The following is a 15,372-nucleotide window of genomic DNA, read 5'->3' as shown; positions in this document are numbered from 1 at the left end:
AGGGCTAGAAGCGTCAAAAGTGCTGTGCTAGGGAACAATCTAGCGAGTAAATCGGCTTGTATATAAAATATCTTTTTCATAACTACTTACGGTCTATTTTGTATCCAGACTGTGCTACGTAATTCTTTTGTATTCCATAGTTCTGCATTCAGAGATGTTACACTCAATCCTTTCTGTCTTATGCGAAAGGAATTCTGTACCGAGTATGGACCGTCTCTTAGCGTTTATAGCTTGGACTTATAGAAAGTACGGTGTCTTTGTAACCAAAGATTGAGGGACAGGTATTGTGGGTAGTTGCAAATAGTATATTGGCCGAGGGACTTCAGGGCTAAGAGCACTACGAAGGACCTACTGGTCCGGGTGTATTGAATGATGCGGAAACGTCATAGTGTAGACATTACTAGGTATTTTGGGGCCACAACTCCCAATTGATTGCAAATTGATAAAAAGAACAATCTACCTCAATAGCTCAATTCGGGTACACGATTCCAAAATTCGACCTACTAGCTTCAAAAACACCCACCAGAATCGATATTGAGTCCTTATTGAAAACATAATACGACAAAGTATATATTCAAGTGTCATATCCCTCTTCCTCTATGGTATTCCTTTCAAGACACTCAGATAGATCAGGCGGACTAATTTATGCCCTAGGTGTGACCCGTTAAGAGATAGACCGAGGAGAGTAGGCGCCAGTATTCAGATTACCCAATTAGGGCAATGTTGTTAGTATAAAGCAGGCGTTGAGAAGTATTTATATATCATAGTTCTCATACGATTCTAAGGCCAGGCAAAATACTTTAGCTCTACTTAGCTCATACATTCTTGGTATAATATAATCTTCTTACTACGCCATGCATTCCGCTGCTTTCTTTTATCTTCTATCTGGCACTATTGCCTTTGCTACTCCCACTCCCACTCCCATTGCCGATATTGAGAAGAACATTGATCCAATTTTCGAATCTTTCCCCTCTAACTGCAAGCCAAGATATACGGTTTGCCATTTAGTAAGTATGCCATGAAGACTGCCTGCCTTTCGATCTGTATCATTATCCCAAGCCTGCACTATAGTCGTAGACTAATCTGGATTGATATAGGCTTGTCTAGTCCTCACCAGCGAGCTTAAAGATATCTGCGACTCGGTCAGTTTATCTCATATGTTCGGCCTGCGCTTTCCATCCAGATTGTTGCGAGAGATGACTATTTAACACACAAGTTACCGTCTAGGAATGCAAGAAGCATTATTGCAGTTAGTGGTCAGACTGAGACCACTTGGTATCTCTCCACATCAAACGCGCAATGAGATGGTCGGGCTATTGAAAACCTTGGTTTGATATAAGGACAAAGAAAGACTGAAGGTGGAAAGCACTTTTCTATGGCAAACCGGAATTACTGAACTGGAAGTTATCTGATATCCATCGATGGAGGATGGGAAACTTTACAGAACAGGAATGAGAGAAACATGCAAATCAAGATCTAGCATATTCATACGGACTCCCCTGGTTTGCTATGAGGCCAGACGGTCTACTAGAGTACAGAATTCACATAAGGTGAATCGGGGTTTGGCAAGGCCGCAAAACCACACAGTAAAGTACAATTATCGCAATCAGATCACATCAAAGCACTTTGCCATTTGTGCGCATAAACAGGTTAGGTGGCTTCGCACGAGAAGCAAATTGGTCGTCCACAACATATTCGATCTCATGCTCATCCGCCTGGAACCCCATCTGTCCGTACACATGCCGACCCATACTGGACGCCTCGGTGATGGCTTCCAGATCTCCACGTCGTTGTGCTTCATCAATGCCCCACCGTACAAGCTCTCTCGCGACGCCTTTGCGTTGGTGGGCCGGATCGACGACGCACATGTCTAGGATCATAACTGCTGGCGGTGCTGCGGTGGCTTTCTCTTTGATTACCTCGTTGCGTCTTCTATGCAGAGAGGAAATAGCTTGACAAAGGTAACGTTGTTCAGGCTCGTTTTCGGGGTAAAGAGCTTTGAGGTCCAGGGAATTAACCAGATCTTCCGCTGGAGGATCACCGTGGCCCTCTATGGTGGAAGCTTGCACCCAAATACCGAAACCCACGATGATACGTTTCTCTTCATTCTGCGGACACGGCAGCGTAGCCTTAAGGAATATGGTGTTCGGCAGTCCATGTTTGTCATTGGTCTTGTGGCGCCAGCGGGCTACCATTCTCTCGGCCCCACGTGCCATTCCCTGAGGTGTGTCCCATCCTGGGTTCATGGCTATCCAGATCCCATCTTGCACCTGCCGACCAAATGCCTCGCACACGCAGTCGAAAGCCTGAATGATATCCTCGGGTTGGTGTATGATATCAATACGCAATCCGATATCGCGTATCTGCCGCTGAGAAGACATAGCGGATTTGGGTGTTCTTCCTGGTATGTTTGTTTGTTTGCGTAGGAGCTAAACGACTTTTGAAGTCGGATATGTGTTTGTTTCTTAGAGGAAAAAAAATAAATCGAGGTAACAACGCCAAGGCTCTAACGGAGGGGAAAAGTGGTTGATTGGCTCTATACCACTCGAATATAGATGATATCATGACACATACTGGTGGGCTTTACATAATAAACTACATAGAAACACGTGTTCACTCTGGTTTCCTACATGTTTTATTTTCTAATGAGGATATTGGGTCAGGTACGTATATGAACAAGAAGCATCAGGGCAGGATCCTACTTCCGCCTCAACGTTCCCTTCAGCCCCTCGGTGAGTACATTAGTCGTGGAGAGTTCGGCTTTGTAAGATGTGACCTGGCAAGATTCATTAACATCTGTTTCCGGGGCCTGTTTATATCCTAGCATCTAGCACAGAGGTTATTCGCAAAGATTGCTCTACAGTGTTAGCAGGTCTTCTGAAAGAAAAGATTGCATTTTAGCTAGAATAAGTATAGAGGGGGAAAAGGAGTATTTTGTTTTCCTGCGATCCGTACAAAACAAACAGTGCACACAATACAAACAGTTCAAATAATGCAAACCAGTCGGAAACAAGCTAAATCCTCTCAAAACCTCAATGTATGGACCAGTCCTCAATGCTATAGTTTTCAAGCGAAATGTGTAAAGAGGCTTGTCCAATCATGATGCCGATCTACAATCTTACTCTAGAGAGAGTTGCTTAGAAGATTCACGGGCCGATCATCTACACAAGAAAAGAAGGGTACGACAAATGCATTCAATTGCATCAAGTCTAGGAGCATAATCATGAGTATTGGCAGAAATATGGAACAGTATGGGTCCATTTTCACCGGATCAATAGATTTCTGCCGAGATCTCTTCATCAAAACAGTCCATATCTATAACTGAAGTACGGAGTGACACCTTGAAGTATTACAGTTTCCACCGGCGGGATCATTGTCTGACAGTTCAATAAATTCATTTTCTTTAGCATTGTGCTCTCGGAAAATTTTGTGATTGGTCAATCAACGAAAACTCATAGTGGGGATCGCCTTTCGTTCCTTTCGCTTCGGCGCAGGTATACAAATTGAACCGCTATAACGTACATAGGTACTCAGCCCTAAGCGGTACCTCCAAGGATATATTTGGGGAAGAATCAATATTATACTCGCATTGTTTATAGGTTCAAAAAGCGGTGGACGCCGAACTCCTACCACGTGGGTCAACCGTAGGCGTGCATGGATTGACCTAGTCAGATGACAGTCGACGCTAATAGCTAGCCCCTTATATCACGGAAGTGCACCTAACCTGCAATCTATGGTAGGTACTTCTTATGCTCCACTATCCTCATCATAAAGAACAAGGCTGGCCACCTCATCCCCCATTAGATTCTGAAATCACACTATCGTTCAAGATTAGCATGATGAAGAGCTCGGTATTCTGTGCCCTGGTGGGCATGACCACGGTAGGGCTTTGTCAACCACTGGCTGCCGAAAACGAGATTGCATTTTCATCAGAAAAGCTATCTTTAAATCCTCTTCACTATGCAGGCGGCAATTCCCCGTATTTTCCAGGTGGGGTCTAATTATCATGAGTCCTGGTGCCTACTAATATATGATTTAGGCCCAAATGTGAATGGCATCAACAGCGAGGTCCCAGACCAATGCACTATTCGACAGGCTGCTTATGCTGTTAGGCATGGGAGTAGGTATGTGGGCTATTACACTATATCACGAGGGCAATCATTTTGACCTCAGAGCTGGTAGATTTCCAGATACTGGCTCATATGAGGCCTGGGTTGCACTTCACGAAAAGGTGCTTTGTTCTTGCCTACATCTCCTTGCCTTTGTTCTAAATACTGACTCTTCATTCATCTGGTTCAGATTCAAGCTGCAGCGCAACAAGATGGGTTCGAGGCTCGAGGATCGCTTAATTTTATCCCTGAATGGAAACCGGTGTTGACGAATCCTGCCTTGCAGTTGGCACAGGAGTCTATGACTGGATGGAAAGAGGTATACAACAACACATTCAAAACGAGAATTAATTCGCTGATAAACTACAGGCAAGTGATCTTGGCTACCAACTGCGGACTAGATGTGAGGCACTACTCCTTTTCCAAATATGAAGTACTTAAGCTCACATATCTCAACAGATCCCGGATTTTATCAGGATGGCAACCCATTCTACGTGTGGGCCAATCAATATAAATTCCCAATCAATGAATCACGGGTGGTCCAGACCGCAAGAGCATTTCTCAATGGCTACCTCTATGAGTATGCCGACAACTACGGAACCGTGGTGAGCGTGAACTCTACAGGATCTCCAGCTGCCATTGGTAATTCACTTGGGCCTTCAGATTCTTGTCCTGCATTTGGTTCTATCTCTAGTGGAGGAAACAACGTGACGAATTGTAAGTACCATTAAGCAAATTCGTTTTTTTATCTTCTTCACGTGAAGATCAACCCAGCTCTGTTTCCAGCGCGATTCCCTCGAGGACAATAGCTTACATATTTACAGGGGATGCTACGTGGTTACCAAAGGCTTTACATCGCATCAACTCCAAAATCAGAGGAAATCTTACGTTTGACGAAAATGATGTACTCTTTTTCCCCTACATCTGCGCATACGAGAGTCAGATTGAAGGCCGCCTCAGCCCCTGGTGTGGTGTTTTTACAGAAAGCGAGCTCCGTGACTACGCATACTCGCAGGACCTGGGGTATTTCTATGGCGTTGGGCCCGGTTCAATTGGTCCAGCCAAGGTGCTTTTCCTTCCATTCCTGAAAAGCTTGCTTTCCCTTCTAGAGGCTGGTGCTGGGAAGGTCGGTGTTGGACACAACAACACTGAGTTCGCAATTCCCAGCCTTATCATGACTTTCATGAATGATAATCAACTTGCCGAGATGACCGCTGCCATGGGAATTTTCGATTCCGAGCGACCTCTTCCCAATGACCGCCTCCCAGCGCACCATTTATATAACGTGGCGCATTTCATCACCATGCGAGGGACCATTGCTTTCGAGGTTATGGATTGCAAAGTCCACCATGACACAAATTCACCCTACATCCGTATTTTGTTCAATGACGCTGTTTATCCTATAGCCAGTTGTCAGAACGGCCCTGGAAAGAGTTGCTCTTTATCTCATTATCGTTCTTTGATTGACAAGAAGATTGAGCAGGCGGGCGACTTTTTGGATTACTGCAACGTCACGGAGGCGGGCCGCCCCGAGGCTGCCGCTGGAGCTAGTTTCTTACAGGATCTCTCTCTGGACTTCTTGACCTTTGTCAAGCCCTGATCTTGAATTCGCTGTCGTCTGCATGTTATATGGAGACCTGAAATTTGGTGAAATCTTACAAGGTGCCTAATGGACAATGTATGTATATAGAGTAGAAAATGAGATCACCAATACAAATTGTATAATCTTGGAATATTCTAAGGTCTAAATTATAATACATGTAACCAGAATAGAAAACGAGGCTAACTACATTATGCAAAAGAATACTGATTGTCAGACTAGTTCTTGTTGGTCAGGCGAGTTGAACATGAGAAAAATATATGGTATTCTTCATGCAGGAAACAATTCTTGCCGAGTCCGGTTTCTAGGGAAGGCGTTCTTATATCTTTTCATTCCAAATCGTGTACGTCATACCAATACATTTATCCGGCTTCCAGACCCCTCTTAGTACATCAAGACGATCAAAGAGGTGATTCTCGGTAAGCAACAAAGAATCTTGGGAGCAAAGGAGTTAAATATAATATACACGTTGACTCTCAGTCCAGTTCCCATAACGCTTTCCGTTTACATGTCAAAATCCCCTAAAAGTCAGACGTCTTGCGCTATGAAGGAGAGATATGTGAAGAAGGTAAAAGTCTCTGATATTCAATCTACGTGAGAGCAGGGTATTTATACCCTGTCAATAAAGCAACCAATCTGTTTAGTCTGACCAGAAATTCATCATAGGACGGTCTGATATGGGGACGATCATTTAAGGCTCTGACTTACACCAACATGACCTCTCCATAGTAGTCGACTCTCATAGTCCCTACTCTTCCTCCAATATGCATAGCTCACACCTCTTCGATATCATCTTTATGATCTTATCCCCTTGCCTATAAGCCCAGGGACTCGCTATTAATCGGATATACCCTCAGTGAGAGCTTTATTGTTGGGGGACAACATGCGATGCAAAGGTGGCAGATACTTTGAATGCGAAAGGCCTGTATGCATCGCACCAGATCATACGACCCAAGCACCTGGTACACTCGACGATTGGGGCAGGAGACTTTTGGGTTCGACAGTAAATGCATTCCACCGGTGCCCATAATTATGGTACGGATCTGGGGTACTGACACTCTTGAGTCTCGACATGTGACTAGTAGTCCGATTGATGCTATTTCCTTCCTCATAAGCCACAATATTCGAGCTGTTAGATAAGTCCAGATATGCGATTCCAGAAGTTCGCAAGTAACCAGACGGTCAAACAGTGTTCTGTTAGTGGGATTCAAGATTTGGGATTGGTTGTCTGTCAAATCTATATATTGATATTTCGGTTTATTTCATCGGCGACAATGAGGAATGTCAAGCATCCGATATTGCATGTCTGAGATGCCAAAGGGTGGTTCCATTTGTCTTTGAACGCCAGTATCTCCTGTTCTGCTACTGATTTACGGCTATAAACACCAGAAAGAATATATAGAAAGAGGCTACACCAAACCACAAGATTCCTGGGGGCAAGGGCAAAGGCTATGAATCAATTCTGAACTTAATGGCAACGAAAATAGTAATCCACCTCGACGATCGATCAAAATCTCCGGGTCGTAAAAGAAGATCAAATCAGCCCCAGCGCCCCACGTCCGGGGTTGGGTGCCCCTAGTGGATGATCTTACCTAATTTGAATTTGAGTCGCCGTGAGACCTGCCATTTTTGCAGCAGCGAATCATACTAAGTCTTCTATTGGGCAATTTCCTGCCGCTGCCAAGAGATGATGGCAATATATTCTAACGGTACGGAGCAGTTTCCTCCATCTCGGTCCATTAGAATCCCCACGCTATCCGCCTAACTTCCCCATTAGCTCGTTTCGCAGTCGGAGTAGTCAAGCAGGATGTCATGGTTTCCACAGTCTCAAAAGCGGTTCTTGTGATAGTGGGGTTTCCCCGGAGTAGCTACCTCTTTGGATCATTTCCAGGTACGGGGGACGATGATTTACAATGCAATGGCCCTTATAGTCCACCTACGTACACCTACTGCTGGGGGCGGTCGGCTTAAGCCGCCTCCTCATTATGTTATTATTGAGCTTTCGCGGAGTAAGGAAAGGGCATTGCATATTGTCGATTGAAACTTCCAAAAGTAGAATTCGATGGGCATGGGAGGAGGTTTTGATTGGCTTGGGGCGATATAATGGACACTTCTTGGCTGCTTTATTCCACTATTCGAGGGAAATTTCAGAGCAATGCATGGATTTTGGAAATATTTGACGAAGTATAAAGACTTCTGGATAACACCATCAAGATGAGAGCATCAACAACCCAACCAACTACAAACTACAACACTTCAATCCTCGAATCTCAATTTTCACACCATAAACATGGTTTCTCTCCGTGCCACTCTTCTTTGCCTGATGGCTACCTCCGCAACGGTCCACGGCGAACGCCTGAGGGCCGTCTGGTCATCTGGTTCATTTTCATCAATGTCCGGCTCTCAAGGTGGTTCCCAGTCTGGCCATTACGATGGATTCGCAATCCTCAACACGGCCGGCGATGCCATCTACACAACAAGCTACCCCGGCGACCATTCACCCTGTCAGCACTACGACGGTCGCCTGTTTACTCTAGAGGGCGACTGCTGGAATAAAGCACTCCAGTTCTGGTGTAGGGCCGACTTTGGAGGCAGCCCCGAGAAATGCGAAGTTAGAAATGACAAAGGCATAGCTATCGGCAGAGGTGATGGGATGTCGGATACGAAATTCATTGGTATCGCCATTGGTAAAGACGCTAGCTGTGCCATCGAGTTTGATTCCGATAGTGCTGGCTGCCCTGTGAGTGAGGGAGAAGGCCCCTTTCGCGTTGTCTAGGGTTGAACAATATTACGAAATTGTTGAAATCCCTTACAAATGTTGGAATTCTCTTTTGTATCTAGGCAGTATTCTATCAATTAAGATCCATGACTCCTTGCCTGTTACTATCTAGGGCTGAGTCTTGATGAAACAAAAATTGCGGAATAATACGTATGTGGGCAGGAATAGAAGTAGAATACCGTAGGCCTTGACAAGTCTAGTAGCCGAATACAGGCACAGACGTGGAGCTCTATATTTGGGTATCTCCTTGTTTTATATTTTCTATATATACCTATAAGTGCTAGTAAGCGATTGATGAACTCCGTATATTTTTACCTATTTTACTAAATTTATGGTGGTCGATAGAAGTTTTCTAACTACACCGGAAGGTTTAGTTTAAAATTCCCAATCGGGTTAGCGTTTAGTCTAAAATTCCTAATCGGGAAGTTTTAGTCGAAAATGTAGGAGAAGGCGTCTATATTTCGGGCTATACTCTTCTTCTATATTTCGGACCATTCCCTTCTTCTATATTTTCGACCACCACTAATATATTAATTTTTGACCATAGCTAACTTCTATTTTACCATTGAATATATTAGTAAATATCCCTTTATAACCTTAATCTCTAACCGCGGTTAGAAATTATAGCTGTATAGTCTCCTGGTATATATGGTAGTAGAATATAGAGTAGTTAACTATAGTCGGAAATATAGGAGAACTAGTTAGTCGGAAATGCAGAAGAAGGCTTTGGTCGAAAATATAGCACAGCGTCTGTATTTCGGACTATGCTTTTCTTCTGCATTTTAGACTATTCCCTTCTCCTACATTTTCGACCACCACTAATATATTGATCTTTGACCACGACCAACTTCTATTTTACTATTGAATATATTAGTAAATGTGAGTAATTTAGCAGATAGAATATTATAGCCTAATAGTAGGTTATAATATTTTATAGAGGAAGTAATATCTTATATAATATGATTATATAAGATATAGTATTGAAGGTTATACTTATCCTAAATAGGAGATAAAGATATATATATATTAATGAGAATATATTATTATTCTATTAGAGAGTAGACTGTCACCCTTTTTATAGACATTTTAGGAGGCAAATATAAGATAATATAAGATATCATATTATCTCACGATTTATGGCGATTTAGAAGTGAATCATAATATAGTTTACCACTATTAGTATATCCTTAGATATAGTAATAGTTACCAGTAATTTATATATGATATCCTTCACACCATTATACTCTACTATAATATACTATTATACCAAGATGCCCCCTTAATCCTTATATAGTTATATAGGGATTATTGATATATAGTATTTGCTATAAAGTCTCATTAAAACCAGTATATGATCAAAACCTTTTAGGATAAAATATCATATTTGGAAAGAGTGCTTTATAACTCCTTTTTATCTATCCCATGGGGGTTGTTGCAGTCTAGTAGACTGGAATTAGGACTTTGCCTTAAGTATGGTGGATAAAAGTGGGGCCATGAGTAGACTGGAATACTTTTCGTGAGTAGACTGGAAAAGCTTCTCGTACGAGGATAAAGCTCAAAATTTGTAAAGTTCTATTCTAGACTATAAAGATTATGGTCACCGAATTTTAGAGTAATTGACTAAGTTATAAAGGTGTGGTGGCTGATTGAAAATCGGAATTATTTTTGATGGGGTGCGACCGTACGAAGGGCCAGCACTCTTCAACTTTATTTTAAAATATATATTTCAAGTTAGAATTACTTATAGATTCATATTCTAATCCATGGTATATTTACATGTTGTCCCATTATTGATTTTTTCGTACAATTTAAGCTCCAGGTAGGACTGTCAAGATTGTTTGGTCCATGGGATATTGATACCTTGTCCCATTATTCATGTATCATCCATTAGTGATGTCTCGTACGATTCAAGCTCCAGGCAGGACTGTCACAATTTTTAGGTCCATGGCATATTCATGGCTTGTCCCCTTGATGAAGGCTTGTCCTATTGATGAAGGCTTATCCTATTGATGAAGGCTTATCCTATTGATGAAGGCTTGTCCTATTGATGAAGGCTTGTCCTATTATTCATGTATCATCCATTAGTGATATCTCGTACGATTCAAGCTCTAGGCAGGACTGTCATATATGATATTCATGGCTTGTCCCATTGTTAAAGGCTCATCCTATTGTTGATACCTTGTCCCATTATTCATGTATCGTCCATTAGTGATGTCTCGTACGATTCAAGCTCTAGGCAGGACTGTCACAATTGTTAGGTCCATGGCATATTCATAGCTTGTCCCATTGAGGAAGGCTTGTCCCATTGATGAAGGCTTATCCCATTGATGAAGGCTTATCCCATTGATGAAGGCTTGTCCCATTGATGAAGGCTTGTCCCATTGATGAAGGCTTGTCCCATTATTCATGTATCATCCATGAGTGATGTCTCGTACGATTCAAGCTCTAGGCAGGACTGTCATAATTGTTAGGTCCATGGCATATTCATGGCTTATCCTATTGTTGATTCCTTATCCCATTATTCATGCCTCATCATATTATTGATATCTCGTACAATAAATGCCTTAGGTAGCAATATTTATTTTCATAGCTGTATAAGGTAACAATATTACCCAATTCAGTAATCACCTCTATTGTTATCTAGCAGATATTTAATTCTTAGTTTTCCTCCCACTTCTCTCTTTCTCTCTCTCTCTCTTCATCTCAAATTTCACTTTTATTTTGATTTTCATCAAGATGCCTTCTCTGTACGAAACCCATTCATCCTGCATCAATATCCTACTTCCTGCTTCTGGTGAGACCTTTTTTTGAATCAGAATATTCACTAATGCTTCACTCCGTACGATCCAGGCCTCGCCCTGCTGGCTCCCGCCCCCCCCGTCCTAACCTCCCCCTTGGTCCTCATGCTCGGGCACGAGCTCACACACACGAAGCTCAGGCTGCGTTTGCCAGGTTGTGGGGGTTAGTTGATGGCAATATTGACCCGGTCGGTGGGTGGCCTACTGCCCTACAATGGCTGATTGAGTTCTGTGAGGGGTATATCCAGACTGGAGCTGAATTTGGATGGCCTGTCACCTCCCCAGGTACTGGAGGGAATAACTCTCTCGTACGGTATGCTGGTCCTCGAGGTGGTGTTTCACAGACACCATTTCCAGTGGGAAGCCCTCTTTTTGCCCGTTTCGTATATAGCGACGAAGGCCGCGCCTTGCTTGCCTTGACCGGCCATGACGTCCCGTTTATGGTTGGCCGTATTCGGGGCGCCCAGATTGCGAGTATGCGCCCGTCGTACGTGAATGCTTTGCTGATACAATCTCGTGGATGGGAGCTTATTACCGAGTGCGATGAGTGTGCTGATAAGCGCCGTCGTACAGGGAGCCCCTCCCCATTCCCGATCTGCTCCCGTGCACCGGGGCATTTCGACGGAGCATGCGGCAACTGCAAGTTCCAGGATCATGGATTCCGCTGCTCCGTACGAGACGGCACTGGCAACCGGAACAGGACACGAAGAGCGGCCGCTCCCCCAGCTCGGAGCCCCCTTCCACAGTCTCAGTTGGCCATTGGGACAGCCGCCAATCCCGTCGACCTGGATGATGACGACGACGTCATCATCATTGACTGAGTAAGGATACCTTTTCTTTTTATTCCCCTATGCCCTACCCAGTCGTACGGGGCCTGTGTGCGATACCTGAGCAAACTTGCACCTTTACGTGGTGTTCAGGATAAGTAGCCTTTATGGTGAAACCAAGCAAGTTACAATAAATACAAGTTACTTTCTTATGATCTTTACACTTTACTTAGAACGTGGGACTTCGTACGACTACTGTTTATTGAACGGCGTAGATTTCTCTTTATGTCAGTGGAGAGTTTCGCATTTTCTATGGCTTCGTTCTCATGTTGTCCAGTCTTTGTTTTGCACCTGGGCCTTCGTATGAATGTGGGATTTCTCTTTATGTCAGTGGAGAGTTTTGCATTTTCTGTGGCTTCGTTCTTATGTTATCCAGTCTTTGTTTTGAACCTGGGCCTTCGTACGAATGTGGGATTTCTATTCTGGTCAGTGGAGAGTTTCGCATTTTCTATGGCTTCGTTCTTATGTTATCCAGTCTTTGTTTTGAACCTGGGCCTTCGTACGAGGGCATGGGCTTTTTATTCTGGTCAGCGAGGGGTTTTGCATTTTTCTAGGTTTAGGCTTATATTCACCATACTACATTTAAACCTGAGCTTTGCCCAGCTACTCTGGCTAGAAACAACTTCTAGCCAATCCAGCCTTTCTTATATATTCTTGGTTATCTCATTATGGCTTCTACAGCTAGTGCTGGTCCTCCTGGAGGACCTCCTCCCCCTCCCGGATCGCTTGTTCGTACGCCAAGTGACCCTTCCCAGGTTACTCCTAGGGCTTCGAATCTCTTCAACCTTGTACGAAGGGCGACTGCAGGAGAAGGGGGTGCCGAGTACTATATTGTCCGACTGACCGCCCATGGGAATGCGGCGCTCCGAGAGCTCTGCCGTACCCCAGAGCAGCGCGAGGTCTGGTCATGGCCGTCGTACGAGTTTCTTGTGAAGATGAAGAAGGACCGAACTCCCGTTATCTCGGCTGATCAAGTACGTTGATATTTCTTTGGGTTGATACCAGCTACTAATTCTCGATCTGGACAGATCCGCAGTGCACGGCCGTCGTACGTCAATGGACTCTTGATCGCTTCTCGTGGAGTTCGTTTCCAAGGGATATGCCATCGGTCTCGCCAAGGCCACCCATTTGGTAAAAATGTCGTACGATTGCCTGGTACCTGGGAGGGATGCTGTGCCAATTGCAAGTGGAAGGAACAGACAGCGCAGTGCAATGTACGAAACCCCAACGAGCCGCGATACATCCCGCAGGCGTCTGCTCCTCTTCCACCCCCAAGCCGGGTCGAGGAGCTGACCGACTCGGACGAAGCCAATGACGACAATGGTGCTGGTGGTGCTGGTGCTGGTGCTAGTGGTACTGCTGCAGCAGTATAGATTGGGATCGTACGACAGGTATATTGGTGGTATTGGCAGCTTGGGTGAGGGGATAGGGACAATACACTAGGTAGTCAAAGTAGGAAGTTCAGGGCTTGGGATTCAAGAGTTATAGAGTCAAGGCATCGTACGAATATGAACTTTATTCACCGATTCCATATAGACTCTGTACAATCCTTCCGAGTTTAAACCAATGGGAGATATATATTTTATTGTGGGTCCTCCACGTGAACTTCTGGCTATTCCCCCTTTCTAGTGCCAAAAAAAAAAAAAAAAGGCTAAAGCTTTAGACTGATGAATACCCCACTCACAAGTGGATTTTGTCTTTCGTACGATTTTGTATAAGGGACAGCCTTTGGAGCCTATCCTTGGCTATCACTCTTGCGATGGCCGAGACCAGCCCCATAGGTCCACAATTCATCTCACTCCTACCCCGATTTCCTCTAGTGGTTTGTCAGTCCTGTCAGGTAGCCGTACGACCAAAGCAGATCGCCTACCATCTTACCCACGATCCTCATCGGCTTTCTCTACGCCACGCCCAGGAGACTGCAGCGACCATAGGAACATGGGAAGGTATCTCGTACGATCCAACCACTTTACAGTACCCCCTGAGTGTCCAGGACCCAATCCAAGCTCTATCCATCTATACCGACGGCATACTGTGTACTGTGGCTGCTGACTGTCAGTATGTCTGTCGTAGCCTGAAAGCGATGAAGGAGCACTGGCGGACAACGCATAGATTCTCTGTCCGTACGAAGCCTGGGCACCCTCGAGCTCAGCACCGGCAGAGAGCTAGAGATCTCCTTGATCGATCCTGGCGGCAAGTGACCTGTCAGCGGTTCTTCGTACGAGGGGCCGGCTCATCATACTTTTGGGTGCAGCAGCCTGGGATCCCCCATTTACCGCAAGCGCCACCGATCCCATCCAGCCAGGCCGAGGAGATTGTACAACAGGTCGAGCAGCGCTATACTGAGGCCCTCTCGACGGTCGAGCATACCATCGAGGCGGGCCAGGTCGATGACGCTAACCCATGGCTTCGCCGTACGCAGTGGCCCACGTATCTCCGGGGCATTCTAGTACCGCCCCTCCTTCAGTCGCTCGAGACTCCAGCGCCTGAGGGGGTCGAGAACGAGGCTATCGTACGAGTAATTTGGGACGTGATGGGCTCGGTTGCGGCTATGAGCCAGCGTATCACTAAGCAGTGTGGCCACTTTGCCCGGACTGAAGCCGCTCGTACGGAGCAGCATGAGAGCCCCTTTACTCCCCTCCTAGCCTACATGGACGAGGCGAACATCCAGCGCCATGTCGAGCCCTGGCAGCGGATCCTGGTTTTCTTTGCTCGCACACAGCAGCCGCATGACTGGCAAAGCCCTCAGTACCAGTTCACACCCCGTCAGTCTCGTACGTGGCGAGAGCTCTGGCGACTGGCCCAGGCCCAGACGGAGGTACCACCAGGCGAATCATCTACAACCGCTCAGAGCCAGGGCTCCCCATCTTATCCCGACCCGCAGTCGTACGACGCCTTCTCTGCAAGCCCGGTCCAGATCGCCTGTATGGACTTTTGTATTGAACTCCTCAACCAACGGATCGGCGTATCGGAGTATGAGAGCGCCTTTGTCTGTGCCTTAGCTGTCCTCGGCCGCACTTCGTACGGCTGGATGGATACTGACAGTTACCCCCCAATCCTGTCAAAGATCCTCAAGATTGCCCGGTTTATCGTCCTCCACAAGGCGGTCCGACTTGATCCGTACGTGGACGAGCTGATTGCCTCCTTCCAGGGCCATTCCAGCAAGCTGGTTCTATCTGCTGAGACCCCATTTGACGAGCCTGGCTATCTCCTCTCTGGGTACGATCATCTTTCTCGTACGATAAGCTTAGGGCTTAGG

General features: G+C 45.3%; 6 protein-coding genes across 6 annotated transcripts; 5 read left to right on the top strand and 1 right to left on the bottom strand.

Annotated features, from left to right (window-relative positions):
- Nucleotides 1-1,616: 1,616 nt before the first annotated feature.
- On the bottom strand, nt 1,617-2,381 carry N7517_010177 (GNAT family N-acetyltransferase; the record flags this gene model as incomplete). The annotated part of the gene is made up of 1 exon (XM_056727900.1): nt 1,617-2,381. One exon carries the CDS (start codon nt 2,379-2,381, stop codon nt 1,617-1,619), a length of 765 nt encoding a protein of 254 aa, XP_056573715.1.
- A 1,458-nt stretch (nt 2,382-3,839) lies between these two features.
- On the top strand, nt 3,840-5,709 carry N7517_010176 (uncharacterized protein; the record flags this gene model as incomplete). The annotated part of the gene is made up of 7 exons (XM_056727899.1): nt 3,840-3,990; nt 4,040-4,124; nt 4,183-4,231; nt 4,300-4,428; nt 4,479-4,512; nt 4,569-4,826; nt 4,934-5,709. 7 exons carry the CDS (start codon nt 3,840-3,842, stop codon nt 5,707-5,709), a joined length of 1,482 nt encoding a protein of 493 aa, XP_056573714.1.
- A 2,290-nt stretch (nt 5,710-7,999) lies between these two features.
- Nucleotides 8,000-8,485, top strand: N7517_010175 (uncharacterized protein; the record flags this gene model as incomplete). Its single annotated transcript, XM_056727898.1, has 1 exon — nt 8,000-8,485. The coding sequence occupies one exon, from the start codon at nt 8,000-8,002 to the stop codon at nt 8,483-8,485; it is 486 nt and encodes a 161-aa protein (XP_056573713.1).
- Nucleotides 8,486-11,315: 2,830 nt separating this feature from the next.
- Nucleotides 11,316-12,107, top strand: N7517_010174 (DUF3716 domain-containing protein; the record flags this gene model as incomplete). Its single annotated transcript, XM_056727897.1, has 1 exon — nt 11,316-12,107. One exon carries the CDS (start codon nt 11,316-11,318, stop codon nt 12,105-12,107), a length of 792 nt encoding a protein of 263 aa, XP_056573712.1.
- A 674-nt stretch (nt 12,108-12,781) lies between these two features.
- On the top strand, nt 12,782-13,486 carry N7517_010173 (uncharacterized protein; the record flags this gene model as incomplete). Its single annotated transcript, XM_056727896.1, has 2 exons — nt 12,782-13,087; nt 13,142-13,486. 2 exons carry the CDS (start codon nt 12,782-12,784, stop codon nt 13,484-13,486), a joined length of 651 nt encoding a protein of 216 aa, XP_056573711.1.
- Nucleotides 13,487-13,872: 386 nt separating this feature from the next.
- Nucleotides 13,873-15,372, top strand: N7517_010172 (uncharacterized protein; the record flags this gene model as incomplete). The annotated part of the gene is made up of 1 exon (XM_056727895.1): nt 13,873-15,349. A coding segment is annotated over one exon (1,477 nt), but the record flags the coding sequence as incomplete, so codon positions are not given.

The sequence above is a fragment of the Penicillium concentricum genome (assembly GCF_028827145.1).
Source record: "Penicillium concentricum strain IBT 3081 chromosome Unknown utg000006l_segment0_segment0, whole genome shotgun sequence".
NCBI classification, from domain to species: domain Eukaryota; kingdom Fungi; phylum Ascomycota; class Eurotiomycetes; order Eurotiales; family Aspergillaceae; genus Penicillium; species Penicillium concentricum.
This window is presented reverse-complemented; position numbering and strand designations above follow the sequence as displayed.